Genomic DNA, 27899 nt, shown 5'->3' with positions numbered 1-27899 from the left:
GAAACCTTTGGAACATAAATGGGTTTTCTGCAGAACCACCTGTGTGGGATCTAGATGAAACCCTTGGACTATAAATGGGTTCTCAATAAAAATCCCCTGGGTGAGTTCTAGGTAAAATCCTTGGAATATAAAGTGAGTGGGTTCTTGATAGCAACCTTAGGAGGTAGAAAGATTCTGGATATAACCTCCAGACAGGAGTTCTGGGTGGAACCATTCACAGATGGTTCTAGCTATTACCCCTTAAGTTGGGCATATCCATCTGCAGAACAAAGGATTCTCCTGCAGGAGCAAGCAGATGAAGCCTATATGGTTCTAGTTAGGACCTTTTTTTCTGCGTGCAGAGCTGTTGGAGCAGCCGGGGTTAAAACCTGCGCTCACTCTTAACTGCAGCCTCTTGTGTCTCAGATTTACAAACTGGCAGCTTCTAATCTGCAGCCAGTATCTCTCTGGGTGTCTGTGTAATTTTGTGTTGTGGTTTCATTTGAAGCCATACCTTTTGGCTGTTTAACGAAAGAACAGCGTGGTGCCGCAGATCCCTCTCGAAACACTTGGCAACTGCGGAGGTGTCATTTCGTGCTATTGCCTCAATGTTACACAACAATGTGCTGCCTTGGGATATAATCCTCTCTATCTGTTACACAAAGGGACTCGTCTTATAGCTGTGGTGCATACGAATTCACACTCACACTTAGCCGATGACGCCAAGTCTGTGAAATTCACCACAACCGTTTTGCCGGGTTTTTGGGAAACTGAATATTTCATGGCTTTCTGTCTTTCCAGAAAGTGAGGCGCGTGAGCTGCACCTCTCTGAGTTATTCATGATGGTAGCCCCCCTTTTTTCTGTGGGAACGCTGTTAAAAATTAGCACAGACATTTATAGTTTCTGCTTTATTTGAGCATTTTGGATTGACAGATGGAGACACCCACCACATTCATCCTCCCTCCCACAGTCTCTCCGCCTCTCACCGAACTTATTTGTGATATGTGCCGGTGCAATGTGCAAACTGTGCATTGGCAACACATCTCAGTGGGAGTGTTAACGTGTGTGTGTGTACTGTATATTTGAATGTACAGTGTACAAAGCGTTTAGGTTCAAAGCACCTAATAGTGGGTGTTGCATAGTGAATCCGGTGCGCTCATACATCGAGCTTTTATTTGTGTCTTTCTGTATATTTGTGAGCAGTAACACATTCTTGGCACCACAGCAGACCACAGCCCACTGGTCCATCTGGGCTTCCCTACAGTGCATTTCGCAGCGAGATAATCCCCCACTGCCTCGTCCTCTACCTCCCTCAGCTTCACAGCTCTCTCTCTACCCCCACCTCCATACCCCTGAATCCCTGCGACAACGCCAGCAGCGCTGGTGTAGCAGCCAGCCGGGGTGGTAGGGGAGCCTGCCAAACTCCCATGTCCCTCTCTACTAATGCCCAGTCTGCCGAAGAGGCCGGAGAGTCTCGGCTGCTGCTGGCTTGTCCTCACTAATCCTCAGATCTCGAGGTGAGCGCCGTGCAAGTGTTGGCAGTGGAGCTGGCGGGAGTCTGGGGCTTACGATTGAAAGATGATCACCGTCTCCGAGACTGGAGCTCTGGATAGATACTGAGCCCATAAGTTTGGAGATTGAAATGCTTGGATGGTTTGAAGGGAAGGGATTCTGGTGGAAAGACAAACGGGAAGCGTAACATGGTAGTGACAGCTGCACAATTAAGTCTGAATAAGACAACCGTGCGTCCTAAAAATCACTTTCAGATAGAACGATTTGCATGAGCTATAACGTTTTGTAGGGAATTAAATGCCACCTGGGTTACTTTTTATGAACATATTGAGAAAACATTAATATTTTAACATATTTTAGCCTTACTTCCTCCCAACAACGTCTGTGCACTACAACAATGTCACCTTTCCTGTGTTTGAAAAACATTACCTTCAATGCAAATCAGTGGTTTACAGTATGGAGGTATTTTGTGAAAGTAGTGATAAAAGGGTGTGCAGGGGACGTAATGAAACTAAAGAAGCCCACACATAAGAGCAGAAAACAAGACGTCAAAACCTCCCTGCTGAAAAAAAACAGCTTGACCAGCTTGTTTGACCAATTTAAAGTATGTTTTGGCACCGTTTTTGATGGTTTAGCAGGTCATACCAGCTTGTGATGGTCAGTCTAGCTGGTTTATCCGCTGAAGTTCCTGTAAAACTGAAACCAAATCCATGTCCTTGAGTGTGGAAAATAACAGTGTCATGAGGGGGAGTATGAAAAGCAAAGGGTATAAATCAGTTAAGTCCGCTGTCATGGGATAAAGAGAATTTTTTTATATGACGAAAACAGTGAATTGAAAAATGATTATCAAAGACCCCTTTTGCATAAATACTTACTATACATAGAGTATGAATATATTCTGTAAGAGAGTTGGGAAGACAGTATACACCAACCTCCCCCAACCTCCCCCAAAAAATAATAAAATAAAATAAAACCAGACTAGGTGCAAACCCAGTATATGGCTGGACTATGTATGAAACTAGGGATGTACCCAATTCAGAATCAAGTGATGAGTCAAGTTCAAAGTCACAACTGACGAGTCCCAAGTCAAGTTACAAGTCTTAAAGTTTTAATTTCTAATCGTCAAAAAGTCATAATTTGCTCATAAATAAACATAATGGCAACATTAAATTCACAAAAATCGAGAATGCTTTTAAAAAAAAGCATTCACTCTTCCTAAATAGGCCGTTCTTTGTGCAGCTGTAAATACTGAACAAATTCAGAATTGCTGTGTCGTTATCTGTAATTTACTGCGTGTAGTTTTTGAACCAAATGATCTGTGGTGTCATTTTTTTCCATCTGGTGCTCTGTAAAGTAGGTTAGTTCTTCATGGTTGTTTCCTGCACATTAATTATATTTGGATGAATTGATTCAAACAAAGTGGATGAGGGACGTGCAGTATAGACCTGCTGACAGCGAATAGCCTTTATGTTAGTTGATTCAGGAAATGAGGGGAAATTAACTGATTTATGGCGCTCTTTCTAAATAACATAGGCTGCTTTTTAATCTTTGGGCTTGGGTTAAAGGTATCAAGAAGGCATACTTTCAAGTCAAAAGGCTCACGTCTGATTGAAGTCAAGAGTGATTGTTGATAAAGTCCAAGTCAAGTTGTAAGTCTTTTTTTATTTTGTCAAGTCTAAAGTCCTCAAATCTGTGCCTCTAGTGGAAGTTACACGTCTTTGCCTCTGCTGGTCACAGAAAATGAGTAAAGCAGTAAAGGTGCCACGGCCAATGAGGAATCACTTTCACTCACTCACTCACACACTCACTCACACACTCACACACTCACTCACACACTCACACACACACACACACACACACACACACACACACACACACACACACACACACACACACACTCACACACTCACACACTCACACACTCACTCACCACCACCACCACCACACACACACACACACACACACACTCACACACACACACACACACACACTCACTCACTCACTCACTCACTCACACACTCACTCACTCACACACTCACACACTCACTCACACACACACTCACTCACACACTCACACACTCACACACACACACACACACTCACACACTCAAAAAGACTTGATAAAGATATTATTGCATTGTCAACATGTAACAAGCAGGTGTTTTAACTGCCTGAGATATCTCTCCCTCTGATGCTGAATGCATTGATTAAATTGCTTGAGAAGTTTATCAAAGCTACAAACATAACAAACAGCATAAAATGAAGCAAAGAGCTTAAATTAAGAGCTTTATCAGAGGTGTAATCTGAGGAATATCAGTCGGAAATCATCAGCGTCTTAGTCAATGTGCAGAGGGAGTCTTTTCAGCTGCCGGGTTTTATCCTTGAGATCAGTGTTCGCTCTGCTCTGATGGGATCAGTGTCCAGCTTCTCAGATTATGGAAACAGACGTAGAAATGATGACATGTCATGTTGGAAAGCCACGCTGCTAAGATCACTTGCTGCCTGCCGACCTCGTCATTTGGACAGCCGGGCTGCCATCAGATAAGCCTTTGAAGCTACATGCTTTCAACGTCCTAACAACACTCAGACGCTCATTTTCTTGTTAGCCGAACTGCGGGCAACAGCATCCAGGTTAGCTGTGCAGACTTTATTCTGAACGGCTTAGCGGTCGTCTGTTGAGGTAATGACTTCCAGAGATTAGGTTCACAGGACTTAGACTGTGGTGGCTGTGTGTTTGTGATGCACAAGTATAGCTATAAATATCAAATTATTGGGGCATTATGTAAGATCTCACTGCCCTATAGCACATAATGACCATAATAATTCCCTAAAAGATTAATAAGGTTATTGATCAGTCTCTGGCTTTCACATCTTATTGTTGTTACACAGCCAAAAAGGAAATGACACTGCAGTAGTATTACCACTGTGTCTGGTAAAATATCACCTCCAGCAGATCTTTGCTCCGCTTCTATTACACAGTAATGTTTGCTGGTGTCATTTACAGGCCACTGAAGCACAAGGGGACAGGGGGAGTATCGAGCTGGCCAAGAGTGCGTTTTACAGATTTATGTTGGTTACTAATGGAGTTTCTCAAAGATCACAGAACCTTAACCTCATGTACTTTATAATAATAAAGTATCTGCTCCTCTGCAGGCTGCACTGGATTTCTCACAGAAAATATAAGATATCATTGTGAACATGTTGCAGGTGGGTCAAGTCCCGGCTGGTAAAACCACACATACCTCTTTTTTAGTTCTACTATATTAGCTTTGGTTCTTTAACTGGTTTGGTTCGGTATTCCTGGAAACTTGGTGCTATTTAGCAAACAAATCTGCATTTTCCATCAGTTTTAAGCAGAACTAATAACAAACAGAAGAAAACTGTAACAGCAAAATCATGGATCGAATTGGTTAACTGCAAACTTTTGTTCTGCTACTACAGATATCCAAATATGAACTACGGAAGCCCAGAGAGAGCAGTGAAGAGAAAACCTAGATTTTCATTTTAAAAATCATCCTAAAACACAAACTTGCATTAGTCAATAAAACCAATTTATCACCCAACCATACTGAAAAACAACTTTTTGGGTTCTAAACCAACTTAATTTTGGTCATAATGCTCTAAGAGGTTCAAAATTAGGTGCAGCAACTGGAACAGAACTCATTCCATGTTGGTGGAAAAGGGAGCTGACAGAGAAAATGATGAGGTATGCAATCATCTGTTATCTTGTAATTTTATATAATATTACCAATTCTGATGCACAATTTTGTTATGTTAATTATTTCCACAATACATTACAGCAATGCAACTAGTCGATCACAACATAGCCTCAAACAAAACACCATGCTGTTCCTCAAATACGAGTGAAATTCAGCGATTTGAATGCAGTGACTTCTGTTTCAGCTGCAAAAAGTCTGCACATAGAGAATCACATTTCTGGGGCTAAATCAGGGTTTGTGCAAAAGAGTGCAGCAAAAAAAACAGGCTTTGACAGTGATTTGACTGACAAACTGCGAGTCGACACGGGCGCTTCCTGACTGATTATATAAATCATGGACGTTTAGAGGGCAGCTCTACAGATTTCTATCAAAAATGATTTCTGAAATACTCCAGAATGCCAGATGAAAGCACGGCTGCAGTTTGACTTACTATTATCCTGCAGACCAGAGTGATCGATATCAGAAAGACGGATTCTTTAAAACCTATATATAAATTCCCTAAGATAGTCCTCATAGCTTCTGGTAACCCCCCCACCCCGTTTTGCCCTGCTGAAGTCTCCCTTTAGGCATGGTACTTAATCCCTCTGATGCTCCGGCATACAGTATCTCCTGTGAACAGAGCACTGCTGAAAAGATGTTTACACACCCAGAAAGTCTTTCCTGAGAATATAAAGGTTAGAAAATGAGCTACCTACCCCTCCATCTGAATTACAGTCGCCCTGGTGCTGTAATCACAGCGTAATTAGACTGCAATGAAATATAACTCATAGAAAACTCTCAGAAAACATTGAATATTATGAGAAAAACAGAGGCAGAGTAGCATGTTTCTTGCTACTGGCTGTTTTTTTTATGTCAAGCTGTTATAAATGGAACAAATCTGACCTCTGTCTATAACAATCCCATCAGCAGCAATGGAATCATCTGTGTTGAATATGTTTTAGTTATCTAATTACACCGTGATTACAGAACATAAGAGCTGTGACCCCAAAGCTTTACTGCGTCTCTAAATCCGTTAGTATACATGACACAATTTTTCAAAAGCAGTCTTCTTCATGACCTGCCCCGAGCTTACAGAGACACAGAGAGGATTCATGGGACGAACCGCTGCGATAAATCATCTCAGGCTTGTGCACATAAACTGTAAACCAGTTTATATGATACAGATCGCTACAAAATCATTCGCGGTGAGGAAAAATGTGGCGTTTTGGCAAGTCGAGGGCATGTTGAATGAGAAGTCATTTCGTTGTTGTGCGACGTCCAAGATTTGTTTGCCATATTGTCCTCATTGTAACATGGCTAACATAGGCAGGGACGAGGGGAGGGTGTGCGAATATTCTGCTGTGATTCGACTTTTCTCAAGAGTGACAAATGACAAGATTTAGGGAATTTGGTGGCCAGCTGTCACATCAGTCAGACGAGCCAGACGAGAAATGGTTATAAATGATTCATTCTTTCTGGGTGTCTGCCGGACGGATGGATGGTCGGAGGAACCGAAGCGACTCAGCCATGACCCCCCCCCACCCCCAACCGCCGCCACTCCACGTCAAAGTGTGTGCGTGGACGGGTGGGTGGCAGTGCCACACATTCTGCTCATCCATCTGGTTCACTTGTGGAATGACAGTCCGACATTTGCATTCGAAAGAAAGGGGAAAATGTTACCAGACCGGATTTGAATCGCTCTCTGCCCGATTTGAACTCGCTCACATCTCACGTTTTGAGTTGTTGTTTTTTTTCCTCTTCAAAGCTAAGCAGAGCAAATATTTCACTCACTCACATCACAACAAATAAAACTCTTTCCACTTTGATTTAGGATGATATGAGCGAGGAGCAGCGACATACGTACTGTGGGCAGATTTCCAAGCTCGTTTCTCTCTCCTGAGGCCCTCTGCATTATGTATATTTCTGCTTGATGTAAACAACAGCTATCCGGAGAGCTTTTAATGCATTATTCAAGGTTATACTATGAATTAACTCAGTTACAATGAAATGGTCCCTTTTAAGTTCAGCATCAGCAGGGTAACATCACTTCTGGAAAACATTAAAAGGAATATGAGGATGACTTGTAGCATGAATACGATCAAATTGCTTTTGATTCACTTCACGTTTGTTGTTAAAAAAGCACCAAGTGAAAAAAAAAAAGAGGCAACAGCCTTGGAAAAGATTTTCAGCGCATTTGTGAGTCCAGCTCGGGGCAACACAAATCTCATCTTGTATTACTTTTTCATTTCTCGTCTATTTTGCACCTGCCAGGTGCAACTTTTGTTCAGGATATGATAATGATGTTGAAGTTTGTATTACAGTATCTTGCATACAAATTTGTTCTGTGTGCGTGAGCTCACAAGACCCCAGAAGTTAAGCTAAAGCAGCTGCAGAGTGCAGCATACTTTTGCAAATTAGGGATGAACCGAAATTCTGGGCCGATACCAATATGGATATCTAAAATAAAAAATGAGCAGAGAGCTGATACCAATGTTTTTGTTGGTGCTGTTGTTTATTGTGTAACCCTTTTGTGTCAGGTAAAAATATAATATTTAAAATAACCTCCTTTCACATGACAAACATAAAAAATAATTGCTTAAAATGCCTTTTTTACTAAATATATATGTCATAATTCCCTTTCTCCTTCAAAAAACTGTATGCATTCAAGTTTCTCACCAAATATACAAGATAACATTTAAACACTCTGTAAGAACGTAATAATTCACCTCCACCCAATTTTTACTTTTTACTGAATAAAGCTCGAACTCATCACAATGTATCTCAATGCAAACTCTGCCAGCTGTTAGCTCTGGCCATCGGGTGCTAATGTTAACTAGCGCTCTTCCTGCAGATTTCGACATGGATATGTTGTTCACAATGTAGCATTATCACTGAAACAAAAGGGTGCATCCCTTGACCGTTCAAACGTAAGTTGACAGCATCCTTTTGTCCCAAGTTCTGCTTTTTACAGCAGAAAAACATCGGCCACTGCCATCGTTGAATGTCATCTTATTTGCTGTTCGGCTAATGACAGTCAACAAGACGAATATCCACTGATACCAATTCGCAGCTGATAAATCTGTGAATCCCTACTTCAAATAATACAAAAAGTTCAAAAATTTAAAGAACACAAGTTTCACACAAACACATAACTGGATATGTATCCTGTAGTAATTATATACAAGAAAATTCAAGATTAAAAAGATCAGAAAAACAGTCCAAAACTTGAAATTTTCAGAGAAAGGTACCAATTACATTAAACACAATTAGACAGCTGACAAGTCAGGGTTAAATTTGTTGGAGGGCCTCAGCTTTCCTTTTTCTGTTTTTCTGTATTTTGCTTTAAGTCCCTCCAATTTTAGTGGACTAATTTCCATGTCAATGCCGGCCTGTTTTTCTACAGCCAATTTCTGGAGCTCAGCTTTCGTATCTGTTTCCAAGGACACAAGCAGACCATTCACTTTACTTAGCTGGTTTTTTATATCATTCATTCTTTTTGGATAAATTTTATTTCCAACAATGACACATTTTTCACAGGACAAGAAAAACTGGTTGAGAAACAAGAAAGCACACAAATTGTTATTTGCTGCTGACGACCAGGAACACGGTGGCCAACTTCTCTTGGCCAAACAAGCTTTTTGAGTGTCCTCATGTTGGCTCAGTTTCCTTGTTTGCTTTTCTCATAGGAAATAAATGTCGTTCCAATTGGTTATTACCACATTGCTTACAATGTGGTTGTGTTTTTAGTGTCCTAAAGTCACAGGAATCTAAATTCTCCCAAATCAAGATGATTGTAAAGAAGTGGTTCATAAATTAATACTGCAGATAGTTGTTTGCATTGCAACAAAAGTTTTATGTTTCAAACTAGAACTCTGCTGTGTCTCCGCCAACCGTTTACCGAGCCATTTCTTATAACTTCTGGCAGCCGAAGAGAGAAAGTGCTCGACAGACGTTGCCAAATTGCACTTTGGATTGTGGCCAATGTACAGCAGTAGTTCAATAATCGTGCAGTAAAACGTGGGACTTCCACAGGGGCTACATCTGTATTGTCACAACCCATACTGAGCTAAATCAATAGCGGAGGGTTTGTTTTCTACCGTGTCTCTACAGGGGTGGAACTGCTCGCTTTGTACAACCACCCGCCGGTCCGAGAGGGACAAGTGAAGTACTACACTGTCAAGGTGCCACTGCGAGTTCAAAACTGTGACGAGGGGGTCAAAGGCGTGGAGGCCAACTGGCTGGATCACATGACCCAGCACTTCAACAACGGAGCCTCGCTGGTCGATGGATACTTCCACCTGGGGAACGTCAATGGTAAGGCAGCAAGACTTGCTGTTTCTGCACAAACACAGAGTTTTACCAGGAAAAAGATGTGGGACAAAATGTCTCACGAGAAATAAAACTTGCTGCAATTTTAATAACCACACATGCTGTTTTTAGGTTACATCTCACACACAATAAAAGAACCAGAATGAGAGGTTCAAAAGAACAAACAATTCAAATAATATAGTTTTAGTCCCTTAAATACTGAAAAAAGCCTTCACCTCTGGTCTTCCACTGCAGGTATTCTTAAAGCTCAGACAATTATAGTTAAGAATTCTCAAAAAGGTTCTCAAATTGCCTCCTTTTCCCCTCATTCACAGTAAAAACTGTCAAGCAGAAGCCAAAATCTCATCAGCATCTATAAAATAAAAAGCCCGGAGCAGATAATGATGCACCTTAGCCTGTGTGGCATTAATTATGCATTAACTGGCATTCATTTTCTACCAGGAAACAATCAGAATATATTGAATAGCACTTGTATATGATAATACTTCCTCCTTCACTGTCAGGTAGTGGTGTAATTCTGCAGGATTTTGTAGCCTACAACAAACAATATCATCAATATTATGCTGCATTGTGTGCTCTTCGGGTGGTCCCATTTCCTGAGTTCGGCAATCATTTTTCTGACTTCAGTGTGTTCATGATCTTTTAAGTCATAATGTGGAAAAAAACAGAAGCTATGAAGATGTGCTGCATTTCATTGCTCAGTGTCCCAGTGAAGATTCATGTTGCCATCTAAGTACCGTGAAAAAAACTGAAGCTCTGTATTACACAGTGATATTGTCCCAGATTTGTTGCTGCACCACTACATCCCCTAAAATTACTGCAATACTGCTTAACTGAAGTTTATTGCCTTCAAGTTAACATTAACTTTCCTTTACTCATCCGCCTTTTTTCTGCATATATGATGTAAGCACGGCAACTGGTGTACCAAAATTTTCATAGACTTTCCGAAGTTAATTTTTCCCAGCTGGGAACTTATTCCGTAACCACATGAACACAGGGTCAACTTTGAGGATGAATTTGACTGATTTCCTTTCCTCTAGCAGTTGAGGTTTACATTTGTGGCTTTAAGTGTCTCAAAAGCTATCGGATAGGAATAGGAATTGGTTCCAAATTGTCTGATCTCTCAGAATCGTATGCCTCTGAGGTTATCACCTCCTTTTATTCATGATGGCATGTTTTCCCGACAGTTGCGCAGTGCAAAACAATGACACAAAAGTCATGCTTCTAAGCTCACAGTGGAGAGGAAGAAATGATCAGAAGCATGACTTCATTTGACAAACAAAGATGACAACAGTGCTGATTGTAATATCTGTAAAAATGTATTGCTTTTTAGACTTCGCACAAGTGCCACTATTTCCCAACCAAGCAGTATGACTGTAACCAAGTTATATCCTGTGTAATAGCACCACACAGGCAAACTTATTAATATTATTTTTAAAACAATGGTAAAACAGCTGTGTTGATGATAAAAACCTGTGTAAGCTTACTTTTTTCACAGAAAATGATCAGGAATCTGTCTTCTTTGCAGTCAGTAACTAAGATGCTCTGGGTCAATGTAGTGGAGTAAAAGTGAAAGTTGACAGACATAAAAACTCCAGTATAGATACTCCCAAAAAATACTTAAGTGTTGTAACAAACATCTGAGTGTGCAATAATTTTTATAGACTATATTTTTATACTTTTACAGTAAAATATACTTACACACCATGTGTGTATTACAATAATCCTGAACAACTATCAATCATCTGTATAATATATACAATATCTGTATAAGTGAAAGGTGTAAATAAGGTATATAGATTTTCTATAATTTTTTTATCTGATCAAATTTATGTTTTTGTGATATTTTCATCATTTTTGAGCTCTAAAATCAATTCATTTCATCATTTGCATTTTTCTTTTGTTTCTGACTCTTGAGCTGCTGTAACGTGTCTTATCTCATCTTAGCTAAGCTTGGTTTATCTTATCTTAATAGTGCTCTGAATGTCACGCACAGAACCTTTCACACCAACGTGTCATTGCGAGCATGTTGCTGACAAAGTTGCAAACCTACCACCATCGTGGTGTGGTATTTTCACTCATAAAAAAAGCCCCGTTTCAGTTCAGTTGCTATAAGACTGGATGAAGGCAACATCAAATACGTGGGTAACATGTGAAGTTATTCAGAGTCTTCCACAAAGGTAAAATGTTGGCACTCTGCTTTAAAGAAAGCTGAGACGTTGCAGTGGTGTCTTACAAATCGACAGAAGGATGGAGTCTGTTTTCACCGGCGCTGTGCGGCTGACATTCTTTCTTTATGGCGGATGCTTTAGAAGCTCGAGTTCATGGAGCCATTTGGTATCCTCTTTTAAACTATTTCCTGTTTGGGTTTTCCTCTTCCATCAGACCCCGGCGGCAGCTCTGTGCTTCTCTCTGACACTGGAGAAATCAGCCAGCCAGAGTAAATAAGAGTCATAATTCATTAATCTGGGAAAGTGAACGCCTCAGCAGCTCTGAAACATAGATAATTAACCTGATAACAAATTAGTGCCTCCTTGCATATTTTATTCCTGAGAATGGAGTAATGAAGTGTATTATTATGATTCAATTTTTTTCTGCTTATTAGGGTCCTCTAACATATTTTGCATTTTTCATGCGCTGCTAAGATATGCGTCTCTTGAACAGTGAAATTACTGGGTAGGACTGAAAGCAGCTGCATTGTGAAACCGTCTCTGCTTTCGCTGACTTGTAGGACTCAGCTCACAGCTTAAGCTCAGCCACTTTAGAAAACAGACAACTTTACAGAGGTGAACGCTGCACTTTGTGGATTTTGGTCTCTTGGGAGTAGCTGGCAGTGTGACATCAAAGCGGCACCCCGTTTGTTGTTCGCAGCTAATTACATCAAACAGCCGTGCAGCTCGGCTTTAGAATCAGCATCCATTCCTGCCATTTCCATATTTAGCAGCTTCTTTGAGTTTCTAAATTCATGAGGAGACGCTCGACACGAAGCAGGAGACCATCTCCACTTCATAAACATCAAGGACGCGCATGACAGCAAAAGAGCACACGAAAGGACATGGGCTGACGGAGGCAGTTGGATGGGTGATGGCAGAGACAGTGACAGCATTGTTTTGAGACACAGAGCAAACCAGCGGACTTCAGCTTTCATGTACTGACAGATACACGCACAGTCTAATGAGTGCAATAGGGTTTTTTTCAAAGGCTGACCTTCTTCTGTCCTTTTTTTTAACTTTTATTCTGCTCTACTAATATTGTTGATACACTCTTTTATCCCTTAGATGAATGGTTGTAGAGCACGCCTGCTTTTTATTATGTATGGAAATAATCAGTTAGTAAACCACTTTGGTTCTGATAGAAATATCTCAATAACTGATGGATGGATTGCTATGAAATTTGGTATAGATATAAATAGTAACAAAAGAGCGAGTCCTACTGATCTTTGTCATCCTCTGACATTTCCTCCTGCACCACCAGAGGGTTGACATTTGTGGTTTTGAGTGAAATGTCTCCACATCTATTGGATGGATGGCAATGAAATTCAGTATTCATGTTGCCCTCAAGATAAATTTTACTATCTTTGTTTAATCCCTTCACATTTTGTCTATAGTTTCATGATCTTGTGGGCATGTTAGCATGCTGACATTGGCATTTAGCTGAAGGCACCTGAAGTGAAGTGCAGCCTCAAAGAGTTGCTGGCATGGCTGTAGACTCTCAGTTCTTGCTTTTTCTCAATTCTTTACCAATGTGTTGCTTCACACTTTATTATATCTGAGAGCTGGCTGGTATAACTTCAACCCTCTACTTCTAAGAGCCTCTGAAGTGCCTTGCTCACAGGAAAATAGCCTGAAGGATGGAAGAGATCTGAGAGATGCTGGTCCTTATTTGAACCACAGACTCTCATCAGAAAAATCCCACAAGCTTCCCTGATTGGAAAGTTTTAAGCAGTTGTAATGCCGTATAATCTGAGACAGATTATAAAATTTGGCATCTTTGTAAATACAACAGATTTTCCATCAGTCATCCACCCAAATACAATAAAGATCTACTTCAGTGCCAAGAGCATTTTTACTGTGAGTCAGCATTAACCACTAAAAGTGAACCATAAGTATTCATAACTACACTGTTTTTATGCAAAAGCCATCATTCAGTAACTGATTGAAATTAATTATCCATGCAGCTCATTGCACCTAATGCCACCATTTCAAATAATAACATAATTTATAATCCACTTGCAGGCACTTAAAGAGTTGCATGGTACCTTAACGGAACAACTCAGCCTCCATATCAGTCTAGATTGTTCTGGTGTGAGCTGTCGAGTTTTTGAGATATCAGCCGTAGAGATGTCTGCTTTCTCTCCAATATAATTGAACTAGATGGTACTCGGCTTGAGGTGCTCTAAGCATGAAAAAAAATACATTTGGAAAACTCAACAGCAATGTCTCTTTACACAAATCATGACCTGCTTACTCAAGGTAATTCACAGACCTTGTTGTGAAGTTTCATGTGGGAACTATTTTCTCTCTACTGAATTACGCCTGCCGACCACAATACCGAGCAAAACAAAGTGTGCATCTACTGCTAGCTCACCTAGCACCCTGAGCTCGCTAACGCCATTGATGTTTACATGTCGCGCTGTAACGAGTACGAGCCTCTTGTCCGTGAGAAGGTGCACACTAATTTTCTTCTGCATGGTGATAAAGTTAGCAGATCAGCAGAAAGAAAATAGTTCCAATACATCTCTACAGCCTATATCTCAAACTATTGACAACTCACACCAACACAATCTAGACTGATAAATAGCTTTACACGTAAGAAGAAAACATTTATTTTTGATTCGGACATGAACTGCCCCTTTAACCCTTTGAAAACTCAGTTGACTCACTTGTTTGTGCTGCATTTAGATGCCTTTCACAAATATTTAAACCTCTGAACCCTGAGCGAATTGATCTCTAAAAATGTGACAAAAGCTCATGAGCAACTTGAAATGCATTGTTTATCTTGAAAAAATGTTCAGAGAACTATCTCTGATTATATATTTAAAATTATTTTACAAAATTTAATTTTCAAGCATTTTGTTTCAATTCATGGCATTGTTCTTTTGTGTATCAAGGTTTTTTTTAAACACACACTTTGCCATTATTTTGTTTGTTTGTTTGTTTGTGGGGTTTGGAGTTTTGTTTTTTTTTTCTTACTTATTTCTGGGTCATTTCTTCTTACTGTAGGTTGCTCATTGCCTTTTCCCTGTAGTTTTGAAAGAGATCAAGCCAATCTGCCTATTACCATGGTCATAGATCAGTATGTGACCCTCATATAAAGTGCTTTATTGTCCTGAATTGTTTGCTGCTTCTGTATAATTTAATGTCTCTGATCTCTATGTTTTTACTCTACTTGTATTTATACATGAACTAGATATGGAGTTAACACCTCCTTTTACTTGTATGCAAATTATTCCCTTAATAATTTGCATTATTAAGGGAATTTATTAACCTTTTAAAGACTTTTGAAAACCTAAAATATATTTTTCAGAGCTAAATATCTTGCATTTAATGCGAGGGGTGAGGAGGTTTTTGTTTATATTGCTGATTGTTTGAGCCTTCTGTTTTATGTGCATCACTGCCCACCAGTTCTAGCCTTTTCCGAAATACTGTGCTACCTTTCTGTCGTCTCTGACAGTCGGCTGTTTGGCATGGTCCAGGGGGATGCACATTTACACACAAAAACGCACCGTGTCCCTGTGCTCCTTCTAAAGATGGGTTTCCATGGTGAAGCTGGATGAGAAAGCATTAGGGGGCATTGTTTGCATGTGTGTATCTGCGTGTGTGTTCGACGGATCGCTCAGATGGTCCTGTCTGGTGTGAGTGAGTGGAGACCTCGCCTGTGCAATAGTAATATTGAATTTACTGATCCCGAGCTGCACGCAGGCCCCACTGTCATAAGACACGCATTAAAGATTCATATTAACTGTGGCACTGCCTGCAAACACACACACACACACGCACAGTAGGCCTACATGCATCGACGTACAGTTTTCCTTAAAAGACACGCACATACACCCATTTACACGCATGCACAAAATACACGTTAAGTTGGCGCTCCCTCCCTGGAGTCTGGAGCAGCGTGGGGGGTTCAGTTTGTTTACTGGAGAACTGACAGTAATGGTGTTGACGGGGAGTTTGCCTTTGTTACTTGTATAGCTTAAGCTATCTCCAGAGCCACAATGAGGATTTGTAGCCCCGTTGTGAGACATTGAGCTATTCATATGCATGACAGTCAGCCCTCACTGGTTTCTAAATTTGGGCAAAGCCAATGGAGGAAAAAAGAGCAAGGGAGAGAGAGAGCAAGAGATATACAGGGGATATGAAATTCCAATAAGGTTTTTTTTCTGTGAAAAGAAATTTGGGGAAGGGAAACCACATGCGTTTCTCTGAGACAAAAGCTGACGAGAGGTGGAATTAGAACTGCAATGTTTGTGCATGTTTGTGTATGTGCATGTCTTCAGGATGCATGCATGTGTTTCTATGTGACGACAGGTTTTGACAGCACAGCATGTGTCTCCTCCGTCTCTGGGATTCAGTCAGAAGACAGGTCTGTGTTCACTTAGCTCAGGTAGTTCAAACAGTGCAGTTCAGTGAATATAAAAGTACATCATGCTCACAGTTGCTGCGTTCAAATGTCTGTAAAGTGAAAGGGTGCCTTTTGTTTAGTGAGATTCGTACGAGCTCTGGGATAATCCTTATACATTGGTAAATCAACAGGCACAAGTCCAACATAGAGTTTGACAGCGTTGGCGATGATCCACAAAAGTTACTGATGTTGAATTTTGTTTTTGTTTTCTTCACACTGAAATTCAGTCCTTTGTGTCTAGTGGAGGAAATGATTACTCCCACATAAGCTTTAGTCACAAAAATGCAATTACTTTTAAGTTTCACAATGTTAAAAAGAGTAAAAAACTTTAAAAAGTTAAAACACTGTGTAATTGTCGGTGCATGTAATTCCTATCACGGATGGAGGACAAATCCCTTCCTCAGCTGTAAGAAGGCAAATTTTTTCACACTCAACCTCCTGGTTCACTCTGGGCTGTGCACATGGCTGGACTTGTAACATATGAGCAGTGACTTTGAAAATGTGGTGGCAAATGTGACTAAATAGTCACTATCTGGAGCCCTGCAAAAGCGCTGCTTGGTTTGTGTGTCTGTGAGAGGTGGCGAGTGAGGGAACTTACATGCTGGTGGCTCATAAAAACCATGTGACAATTGTTATATCGCACATTGAACAAGCCGTGATACCTCGATGTATATTTGATATATCGCTCACCTCTAATTTAAACCACAACAAACATGATACACATTTGCAAACACCCTCCGGTAACCAATCCTCTGCTCCCTCTCTACCAGCAACAGTCTGCCTGGTAACCTGCAGGTACGAGCCTGCCAGCTGCCAAACCTTTGGCTCCGCAGGGAAGAGCCACATCCAATCCACACGCACACACATTAAACGCCCTGGTCTCTGTTTCTCTGTCTCTCTCTGTCCCTCTCTCTGGGTGTCCACTCATTCTGTTTGAAATATAGATAAGCTGTCAGCAGCCTGTCTCCAGCTCTCTGAGGCAGCGCCTGGCACACATGTTTAAATCATGTCAGCAGACGTGACCTTGGGCTGGGTCACTTTTCGGCTCGGCAGCCGACAGCTGGACGTGAACACATACAGTATACACTGATCTGTGAAAGTGCAGTGAGCACAAAAATGCTCAAATTGTGAATTTGGGATGGTCAATTTATATTAATATTTTTGACCAAAGACCTTGATATCAATACTGAAGAGTTAACTATTGGGGCTTTCCTTTATCGTAAAACCACCCATGAACAGGGGCTACATACTCAATAATATGGAAATAATAACCAAGTTATTATTATTTATAACTCAGCCCTTCATGCATGTGGTCCCCTCTCTCTCCCCCTTTCACACATATACTCTGTCCTTTCAAATAAAGGTGAAAAAAGCCAAAAAAATAGCTTATTGTAACACAACTTTATGCTCTGAATGGTTATTTAAAGGGCCATGGCAGTGGTTTCACGGGATTTAGCTACTTAAAACAACCATCAATCGACAGAAAATGAATCAGTTACTAGATTGGAAGATCAATTTAAAGGATAGTTCACCCAAAAATGAAAATTCAGTCATTATCTACTCACCCTCATGCTGATGGGAAGTCAGGTGAAGTTTTAAAGTCCACAAAACACTTCCAAATTTTCATGAGGAACAGGCATTGCACTCATCTCCCAAAAAAATGAAGCAACAGTTACCTGGATTCAAACGTTAAAAAAATACATAATAAAACCACGAAATGTCTCTTGTGAACTTTAAAACTTTATCCAACTATTCATCGGCATGAGGGAGAGTAGATAATGACAGAATTTTCATTTTTTGGGTGAGCTTTCCCTTTAATCATTGAAGTCAACTTTCCAATGAAAACTACCAAACACTTCACGGTTCTAGCTTCATGACGGTAAATGACATTTTTGACAGGTGCTTGAACAAAACAAAACATGTTAAGACATCACCTTCAGTGTGATGAGCACTTTTCAGTTTTCTGATCATTACCAGAGCAAACAATTAACAAAGAAAATAATCTGTACCTCATTGATGAATTATAACTGTGAAAATAATTACCAGTTGAAGCCTTAGCTGAAATAATAACTATACTGAGGCCAGGCTGACAGCTTCAAGCTAACAACTTCCTTTCAAACACTGTGTGCGAGAAATCCATGAACAACAGCAGGTTTGCGAACATGTCCGTGAATATTAGGAACAAACCGCTTCCAAACTGACTTGATATGTGCAGCCAAAGAACTCAGATCTACATTCAAACACCAACACACCAAAAACTACTACAAACTCGACACTTTAAGTTTCACTCTCTGTGTGTCAGCACTGTGCACCGGCTGTCTGTCGCTGATCCTCTCCTCTGTCATTTTGGTGCTGATTTCAGCTGCTGTGTGTCACTTTTCTGTCACCCTGCCACTCCAGCTATCTGACTCTCTCCCTTTGGTTTGCTTCTGTGTCTTTCAGTCCCAGCGCTGTCACTCCCTGTTTTTAGTGCGACTGTATTTGCATGCCTCGCCCTGCGACCTTGACTGTGTGAGTCACGGGGGGATGGAGAGCAATTTTACTGAGGGCGCACGGTGGTTTTTGCAAGTGTAAACAACTTATTCTCAGTCGGCCCGCCGGCTGCTCGGCTCAGCTCTCAGTCAATAGGCGCAAGATAATGTTTATTCGTGCACGCAACCGGTGCATTCCCCTGACGGACTTGACGCCCCCAGCAACCAACTCCTTCTCATCCACTTCTCCCTGTCTCTCTCTCTCTCTGCTCGGCTCTGCCTCTGTCTGCATTATCACCAGAGACAGGCTGCTCCCTCTAGAGCACCGAGACAGAAACCCTGTGTCGATCTCACCTGAGTGATCCCTGTCGCGCCGGCAGGGAACCGATGGTGGGCCTCGGCGCCTCGCATTTTCCGGAAAGGCTTCTTTCCAATTATGTGCCAAGGGGCTGACGAATGAGACGGAGAAGCGTTGAACTGGGGGAGGATGGAGGGAGCGGAGGTAGAGGAAAGGGTGGATGGGGGTGAACAACGACAATGTCTGTATTGAGAGAGTAGATGTCTGAGAGATGTCTTCAATTGAGCGTGCACGGGTCCTAAATAGGTTTTCAGGGAGGGGAAATAAAAGAGCCTGTCATCCCTCTGCTCCATCTCTCCTACTGTCTTGCTCACTCCCTCCTTCTCTTTCTATCTTTCCTCTCCCTCCCTCTCTCCACGGGCTCTCCAGCCGCCTCTCATCCCCCTATTATTAGGGCCCAGTAATGAAATGTGGAGTGTCTCGTATTGCTGCCTGGGCCTCGGCAAACTGCATTAGTGTGTAAATGGTGTGGGAGTAATGAGAAAGCACTCAGGCCAGCCGGGAAGACTGGACCACGGGGCGCGTATTGTGTCCATGTGTTTGTGTGTGTGTGTGACTGCACGTAATGTGCACGGCATCAAATGAATAACAAGAGACGTTGGGTGGAGAGGGGTCCCCGCTCACAGGGGCCGGTGTGGTGTTATGTCTCGGATGCCAATCCTGCGATTGTTAGCTTCCAACAGAAGAGAAGCTTAGAAAATCTATTTGGTCAGCAGCACACAATCTCACCAGTGGCCTGAAGCATCAACGTCAACGTCTCTGTGTGGCTCACTTAATTTGAGTCTTTTTAAGGTGAATTATGCAGGCTTATCAAAAGGATTTATGCTTTAGTGCAGGGATACTCAACCTGCTTTGCTTGAAGGATACTTTTGGAAAATGACAGAAGGCCACTGTCCAGTTGTAACAGCCCTATACATGTTTCTAGGATTTCAGGACATATCTAGGAATTTTAGATGTTTTTAGAATTTCATGGCATTTTAAAGGTTTGAAGACGTTTCTAGGATTTTAGGACATTTGTAGGATTTTTCTATTTTTCTAGGACATCCAAGATTTAGGACATTTCTAGGATTTTTGGACATTTGTAGGATTTTTCTATTTTTCTAGGACATCTAAGATTTAGGACATTTCTAGGATTTTTAGACATTTCTACGTTTTAAGACATTTCTAGGATTCTAGGACACTTCTAAGATTGTAGGATGTTTATAGGATTTTAGGGATTTTTCTAGGATTTTAGGACATTTCTCAGGTTGAGAAGTTTTTGAGATTTAAGGACATTTCTTGGAATTTAGAACATTTTCGAATTTTAGGACATGTCTAGGACATTTCTAGGATTTTAGGGCCATTTCTTGGACTTCAGGATGTTTCTAAGATTTTAGTGACATTTCTCTGGTTTTAGGATGTGTTTAGGATTTTAGGACATTTCACAAATTTTGGGGTATTTCCAGAATTTTAGGACACTTTTAGTAATTTAGGACATATCTACGATTTCAGGACATTAGTGGTTTATTTAGGGCCTGTTGTGGGGTGCAGGGATCTTCCACTGGCACCTCTTTTTGATAAGCAAGCTCTAGTTTGATGCTGTTTTATGCACTTTAGCACCTTGTGTGTACTAAAAGTAGAAGTAGAAGTTCCCTATGTGAATCATTTTATGTTTTACTGTGAATTGGAAAATGGTTGGGGGAGCACCCGGCATCCTATAAGGGACCAGATTTGGCCTGTGGGCCGTGAGCACACTGCTTTAATGCTTTAATGCCATATCGACTAACTTTTAATCAGTGGCTACATTTTGCCCTCACTAAAATCTGTCCATCTTTTTTTTTAAGTGGTGGCATTCACTCCTGGTTCTCTGAGTCCTATCAGCTACTGCACTCGCCTTGTTTCCCAGCTGTAATTAGCCTTTGTTTAGCTGTCGAGCATGAAAACCAGCAGGGCTGCGGGTCTTGAAAACCCACTGATGTAGCGCATAATGTCTCCTCTTCTTTTTTAACATCCCAGAAGGGGAATACCTGCTCCTTTTCTTTTACACTGTCTCCCTGCATAATGTATAAGCACACATTGCTCATACAAATGGCCCACACCACTGGCTATGTAATAAAGGGGTTGTGTGTGAATGTGGCTGAGTGATATCATTCCATTTCCTCTGGCCTGGAGGGCCTAACGGAGCCGCAGAGACAAGACAGACATGCTCCATCCAGTAAATACTCTTTTCACGGCTGGGTTTTTTCTCTCCTTTTCCGCAGATATGCTGCCTAAGTCGGTGGAAAGTGTCTTCATCTTTCAGGAGGCGAGCGAGGGCGAGCAAAACGCTGCCACCCCGACATACGATGCCATCGTAGTGGAGCAGTGGACCGTCATTAACGTGAGTGGAGAAATTTTTCTTTTCCTTAAAGTGTCATGGGCTTTTGTACTCTTGTCTAAAAGGTTGCATAAAATAATTCTGCAGTCCAAATGACTGATTCCAGGCTATTTGTAATTAAAGCAGCTTAGTATCCAAGGAATTACACATCCAAATTACATATTAGACGATTATACACCTCAGGATTTACAGCGTTCAGTTCCAGTGAGAGGAGCGGAGTGACCTATGTGGATGAGGAGTAAAGTCAAGCGTGTAGAGTTTGGGGTGGTGAATAAGTGTGTAGTACCATGCAGGAGACAAGAGACCAGAGTGTCTCACTACAGACCTAAAATCAGCAGCCATATCTTGATCTACCAGTTGTTAATTAAAAGTTAAACCTGAATTAATTAGCAGAAAGGCAGATGCTTTTGTACAGGGCACAAGGGCTCACTGAATGGTTTGATGAGAATGAAAATGATGTGAATCATAAGCTGTGGCCTTCGCAGTCACCACATCTCAACCCAAATAAACACGAAGGAGAGACGACGCTAAACGAAATGACGTGTTAAACAGCGCTCTCCACCACATCAACACACCAAATGAGGTAATATCTTTTAGAAGAATAGTGTTTATCCCTCCAGCGAAGTTCAGAGACAAAAGCCCTGTTCAGACCAAAGAGTCACAACGAGACGAGTTAAAACTCTGCAACGTTCTGAAAACCGGTTAGTGTACACCAATGCGACAACTTTTCAAGGAGCAAATAATGACTGTAGAGGCGGCGATGAAAGCCCCCTGCTGCGTCGCCCTCACATTTTCGTGTCTCAGCCAGAAAGTTTAAAAAAAAAAACACACCAAACAGACAGCCAACAAGCACGTATGTTCTGCATCTGCATGAGAGGTCTGTAATCATCATTCAGAAAGGGGATTGGAAGACCGCCACGGCGCTAGTAAGCACATTAACAACCAAACCTTATACTGAAAGAACAAAACATATTAACTGTGCACCAGTCAACAACACAAGCCCTTAGGAAACATTTTTGTTTAAAGCTCAATGTATAAATAAAAACAAACTTACCTTATATAACAAGTTTGTTTAGACCTCCCTCTTACCTTCAGCTGTTAGTTTACTTCCTTATGTTTGTGTTCTCGTGTGCTTACCTAAACGGCCAATCATGCGGAAAAATGACGATGATAACATTATTTACTCGGAAATTAATCTGCAGTGTGGAAATATATTCGCATTTCTGAAAAAATATTGCTCAACAGAGAGCACATGTCAAATATAAACAATGATGTTATCACAAGAGGAGAAAAGGCGCATAACATCGCAAGAAAAGTCCCATAACCTCACTCAATGGAAACGCAGTCATCTCGCAATATTGTTTCATCCACATTTCAAAAAATATCGCTGAAGTTTTGTGCAACTCTGTAACGGAAACCCACCTACTGATATTGTTGTATTTAATGATCTATGTAATCCATGTTGCCCAATCCTGCTATGAGCCAAAATCCTCTTGCAGAGTCGTTTGTCTTGCACTGAAATCAGTTGTCACTCGTACATTGTGCCCTTACAGCCCCTCCTCACTCTACAGGCACCCTTTCCCCCCACAACCCCAAAGGCAAATCTGGCAAATCTCAATTTATGGGACATGTGTCGTGGCTGCTTGTCTTATCAGGAGCAAACAAGCCCTTATCTGCCCACCGATTAGCGTCTCTCCTCAGCACAAGTTCCAAGTTGGAAATTGATTTCTGTCTAGAGTTGAAGGGTTTGCGGCCATTTCGTTGCCATTCATGTGTGTCTGCGTGTATACATGTTTGTGCATGCAGCCGTATGTGCATGTGTGGATGAGTTTGTGTGTCTGTGCGTGTTTGTCGATGCTATCTCCGTAATTGAATTTAGACTTTTTTGCGGCCTGTGGCTGTCCAAGTGTGAAAGGAGACTTTTGTCCCCCAAATGTGGCTCTCTGATTGTCCAGCCCACTGCTGATGGCCACATGTGCCAATAAAAAAAAGCCTCCCGTGGTTGTCTGACAGCAGCAGCAGAGCCGGCCCTCCTCTGAGATGAATGGTAATAGTGTTACAGCTTAATGGATCTCAAGGCTTCCTCAGAAACGTCAACAGAGAATGACGCTGAACCGACACCCAGCGTTCCAGGAGATCCAATCAACTCTTCCACTGGGACTTTATCAAAAACCGTTTCACCCGAGCAATCTGCACCATGCCAAATCAGATTGACAACACACTCTTTCACAAAGGGTGATCAGGGCCCCACATCATCCCCATTCATTGTGATAACTACCTAAAATTGATATGCAAAGTATCCTCACAGCTCATTATTGTTTCTGTGCCAGGATAATTACAATGAAAAATAAGGCAGAATATTGATTGCATGAGTTTTTTTCTTCTTCTTCTTCTTCTTCTTCTTCTTCATATGCGTCATCCTCTTTTCTCCCTGGTGCTTTACAGTTGTATTTATCTAAAAGTCTAACAGGTGGTTTGGATGTATGACGCTCAGAGAAGAAGAGGAAAACAAGCTGTTTCACTGAGGGCAAGCAATCATTTATATTGTCGTCAAGTGGGGGTGTATCATCTCAGGGACGGTGGCTATTCATCACTGAAGTGGGAAAAAAGTAGTTTCTAATTGTTCCATTTATAAATGAGTAACAACTAATCAGAAGATTTGCATGTGAAAAGTGATGAGTTTCAAATGGCGTCAGATCTACAGGTGTTTGCGAAGCAGCAGAGTGCATGGTGATGAGCTGCAGCACAGCAGTTTATTTGTGAATACAGATGCATAATACCGTTTATAAAACTGAGAAACTATTTTACTTTATAATGATATGTTAAATACAGAATATATGTGGTGTTTGAAAGCTCTGGAGTTCTTGGGGGGGGGTTAGGCAGCTAACCCCACCCCTACCCGACCACGAATGCACTACTTTCTTTCTACTTTCGGACTAATGAATATGCAAAAGAAACCCACAAAATGATAAGAAAAGTAATATACTCAGACCAGTTTACCTTATCAAATAGAGAAATTCAACTGCATCATAAAACACACTTCATTCAAATCTGACATAGACACAGAATAAATCTCAACCAAACCATCTTTGTTTATTTTTGTTTGTAACCCAGTAAGTAAATCCACTGTTCAAACAATCACCAGCTCTGGATTGGATTAAATCAATCCTTAATTTATGGAATAAGATGTAAAAAACATGCTATTATTCCCCACATCCTCTCACTACCATTGCTGGCCACTGGCTGTTTACAGTCCTGTAACTTCTCCTTCCACCACTTGGTGTCGCTGTGTCTTTCAGCTCAGCTGACTGTTCCACCAGTAGAGACCAGAGACTGAGCTCTGGTGGTGCGTGCTGTGCACTACATACAATGACTTTAATAGAAAGAGGAGCTCCTGTATTTATGACAGTATTGTCAAACATCAGGATTTCTAAATACCCTGCTAAATTGTAATACTGTCATACCACCCAAGTGTAATAGGACAGGGATTATTTTTAAAAAGCATTGAAGTATCATGATAAAAAGCCAACAAATCAGATGTTGCATGAGACAAACAAAATCCCATGGGTCAAAAATTTGACTTCAGAAGAAATCATAGAGAGAAATTGAACAAGAAAACAAGAAACAAAAATAAATGCCAAACTGACAAACTAAGATCTAAGTGCCAAGAAAACCACTTCTACTAAATGACAGCAGAACAAAGAGGAAGAAAAACAGCACAACAACAATGAAATGAAAAAAATGACAATCAATAGAAATAAGCATATGTATGTGCAAGCTGCTCCGCATGGATTAGGCTCCATAGTGCCATCAGTGCTGAAGAGCTGATACGGACATTTTTTACAGCTTTATCATGAAAAGCAAAACAACTAAGATTTTTAACAGATGTGCTGAATACATTTGATTCAGCAGTCGCCTGAATGTGACAATGACCTGAATAGGAACCATATGGAAGGTGGTGGAGAGCTCCAAATGAATAACTCATCAAGGGTCTCTGCTATGAAACTCCAATTAGGACCAGCTTCGCATCTCTCGTGTCCTGTGGGGAAATCAATACAGGAGCTGCCTTGAAACTAATGTACTGAAAGCCCTCTCTCCAATCGCAGAGTTTTAAGGAGCAAACAAAACATGGTCTCCTTGAGACCTCAGCGAGGGTTGGTCTTAATATGTTTGCTCGCCATGAGCTGCAGCAGCAGAATTTCTTTATCAAGTGGAACAAAGTGCATTAGCAGGAGGGTGTTTGTTTTGTCTTTGTGTATCCTGATAAAACAGTGAAGGAGCATCCAAGTCACAAAAACATCCATGTATTTTATTAAAAGATGAACAGATATTCACCTGAGCACAGCTGATGTCTTTGAGGAGCCTGATGTTTCTTAGAAGCTCTTTTTCATACCTTCCTCCTAATATGTTGTTTATAGCACCATTAGCCACTTCAACTCTGCTCGACACAGCAGTTGGTCCATTATCACAATTGAATGCATTGCAACAAGGTTTATTTTGAATTCCCAAGATCACACTAAAATCTTACAAATATATCTAACATGTCATGCCAAAGGGGAAATGTTTATTAAACTGTGCACAGACATGTAGAATATCTCTATCTGATGTCACGGTGCAGCTTTCAAAAACATCCCCAGTTTGAATATTTTACTTTATGTAAGTATAAGCTTCAAAGAGTTTAACAGACCTCTGCAGCCCGCTCTTCATTTCTGCTGGAGGCTAGCCGCCGCTTGAGGCTACAATACTCACTACTAGCATAACATACCAAGCTGTCTGCAGATAAGTTGCATTGTGGGTAATCTTGGTGCCACAATGTGAAAAGAAGCAATGAGAGGAAAAAAAACAGCAGTATCACTGGTTCTGCTGCTCTTTAAAATGTTCATTGTGAGTGTGACAGTGATAGTGCAATGCTAAATAGGTAAAGTACTCTTTTAAATGAGCACCGTAGTGATTATACTTCTATATAGTTAAGTTGGAAGACAGATTTCGCAAAGTTGAACATTTTTTAACCCTTGGCAATCAGAAGAAAAAAAAATCCAAACATGCAGCTTTAGGCACAAAATATACATTATGCTGTTGGTGTCTGTAGTGTACAAGAGGAAACCTCCAGGGCTGAAACTGAAGCATAACGTCTGTAAATTCAAGTAAAATACAGACTTTGCTTATCGCATGTAAATACACACCATGAAAGACAACCGTGGGGGTGTAATTCCTAAATTATGTATGTAAATACATAATTTAGGAATGGACATGGATGTAAATTCCTAAGACCCAAAAAACCAAGCCAAAATAATTGTCTATATAGTCTATAGTAGTATAGCATCATAGGTGTTGATTTCAAGGGTGACACATGCCCCCCCCTCCCCTCAGTATTACTGATATATAGGTATTTACTATAGAGGATGTGCATTCGTCCTCCAACCCCAATAAAAATATGAAAGCTAGCACTGGACTTTTACTTTGTCAAAATTAAAGCCATTAGCACAATAAATTAATCCAGAAAAGACACTAATTACTGCATAAAACTGACCCAGAATACAGGAAAATGAGGGTTTGATTGTTTTTTTAAATTTTTATTTGTATCCAAGCCTCCTAATTTGAAACAAACTTATGCCCTTGTATAGCAAAAAAAATCCGTAGCACTACTGCCATTGCAAAGAATTTTAAAAACCTCAGAAAGACCTCAGAAAAAATGCTTTGGTTTAAACAGATCCTTACACTTACACCTACAGTGGCATGTAGCCATGCATATAATCTTGGTGTATTAAATATTTCCCCTATGCAAAAAGAAGGTGAATGGATTTCATGGATTTAACCTCCATTTCTGGGTGGCAGCACAAATGTCCAAACCTCAGCACATAAAACTAAAATTATCCTGCAAAGGCCACTGGAGGAAAAAGCTTTCTGTTTGTTTGTTTTTCTTTTACTTACTGACCCTTTAAAATATTCCTTACCAGAGCAATAATACTGGCATGGGTGTTTGTTACTCTAATTAGGTACAGCAGAGATGCAGCTAAGCTCTACTGCTGTACTACTGAAAAAAAACTCCAGAAAGAAAAAAAAATCCAGAAGAAAAAGACTGCAGTGCTTTATGCATAACTTAGAAGAATGGTAAGAGCAGAAAGCAAGACAGATTGCGAAGTAACTCCCTGGTTACCAAAAGAAAAGCTGTTTATGGATATTATTAGCGCAGATTGAACATAAAAAATAACTGTTGTTTTATGAGTTTGCTGTTCACAAAATGATTTAAAGTTGAAATAACTGTTTTCTCTCCGGCTTCAGTTGAGTAGCAGATTTAATAAGGAGCTGTATGCTTTATTTTCTCAAATTTATAGCTTTTTGAGCATGTACTGTCTGCACATAGATACAAGAACGTGATTGTCAGGAAGTAAAACGTTCTCTCAACCACTTCAAGCCCTGCAGTTTGATGTCACACACTTGTTCGCTCCTTGATCTCGACAACTCGCAACCCGAAAGACAAACCAGAAAAACTGCATGGAGAGTTTAGAGAGTGGGTGAGTGTCTGCAGAAAGACACCTGAAAAGTTAATATCAGTGGAGTTCAAATTTAA

The 27899-nt window shown here is 40.8% G+C and overlaps 1 protein-coding gene and 1 long non-coding RNA gene across 2 annotated transcripts in view; one reads left to right on the top strand and one right to left on the bottom strand.

Annotated features, from left to right (window-relative positions):
* The window catches only part of LOC148188311 (uncharacterized), a 103556-nt gene that overhangs the window by 47598 nt on the left and 28059 nt on the right, over positions 1–27899 (bottom strand). The gene's annotated exons all lie outside the window — the stretch shown is intronic.
* rftn1b (raftlin, lipid raft linker 1b) overlaps positions 1–27899 on the top strand; it is a 140255-nt gene that overhangs the window by 88887 nt on the left and 23469 nt on the right. Inside the window, exons 6-7 of the mRNA XM_042490029.2 lie at positions 9301–9504; positions 21213–21331. Of these exons, the coding sequence (XP_042345963.2) occupies positions 9301–9504; positions 21213–21331 (323 nt within the window). The remainder of the gene's footprint in view (positions 1–9300; positions 9505–21212; positions 21332–27899) is intronic.

Source organism: Plectropomus leopardus, chromosome 11, assembly GCF_026936395.1.
Source record: "Plectropomus leopardus strain MGB_pleo_1.0 chromosome 11, ASM2693639v1, whole genome shotgun sequence".
Taxonomy (NCBI): Eukaryota; Metazoa; Chordata; class Actinopteri; order Perciformes; family Serranidae; genus Plectropomus; species Plectropomus leopardus.
Note: the sequence above shows the minus strand (reverse complement) of the source record. Positions and strands in the feature narration are given on the sequence as shown.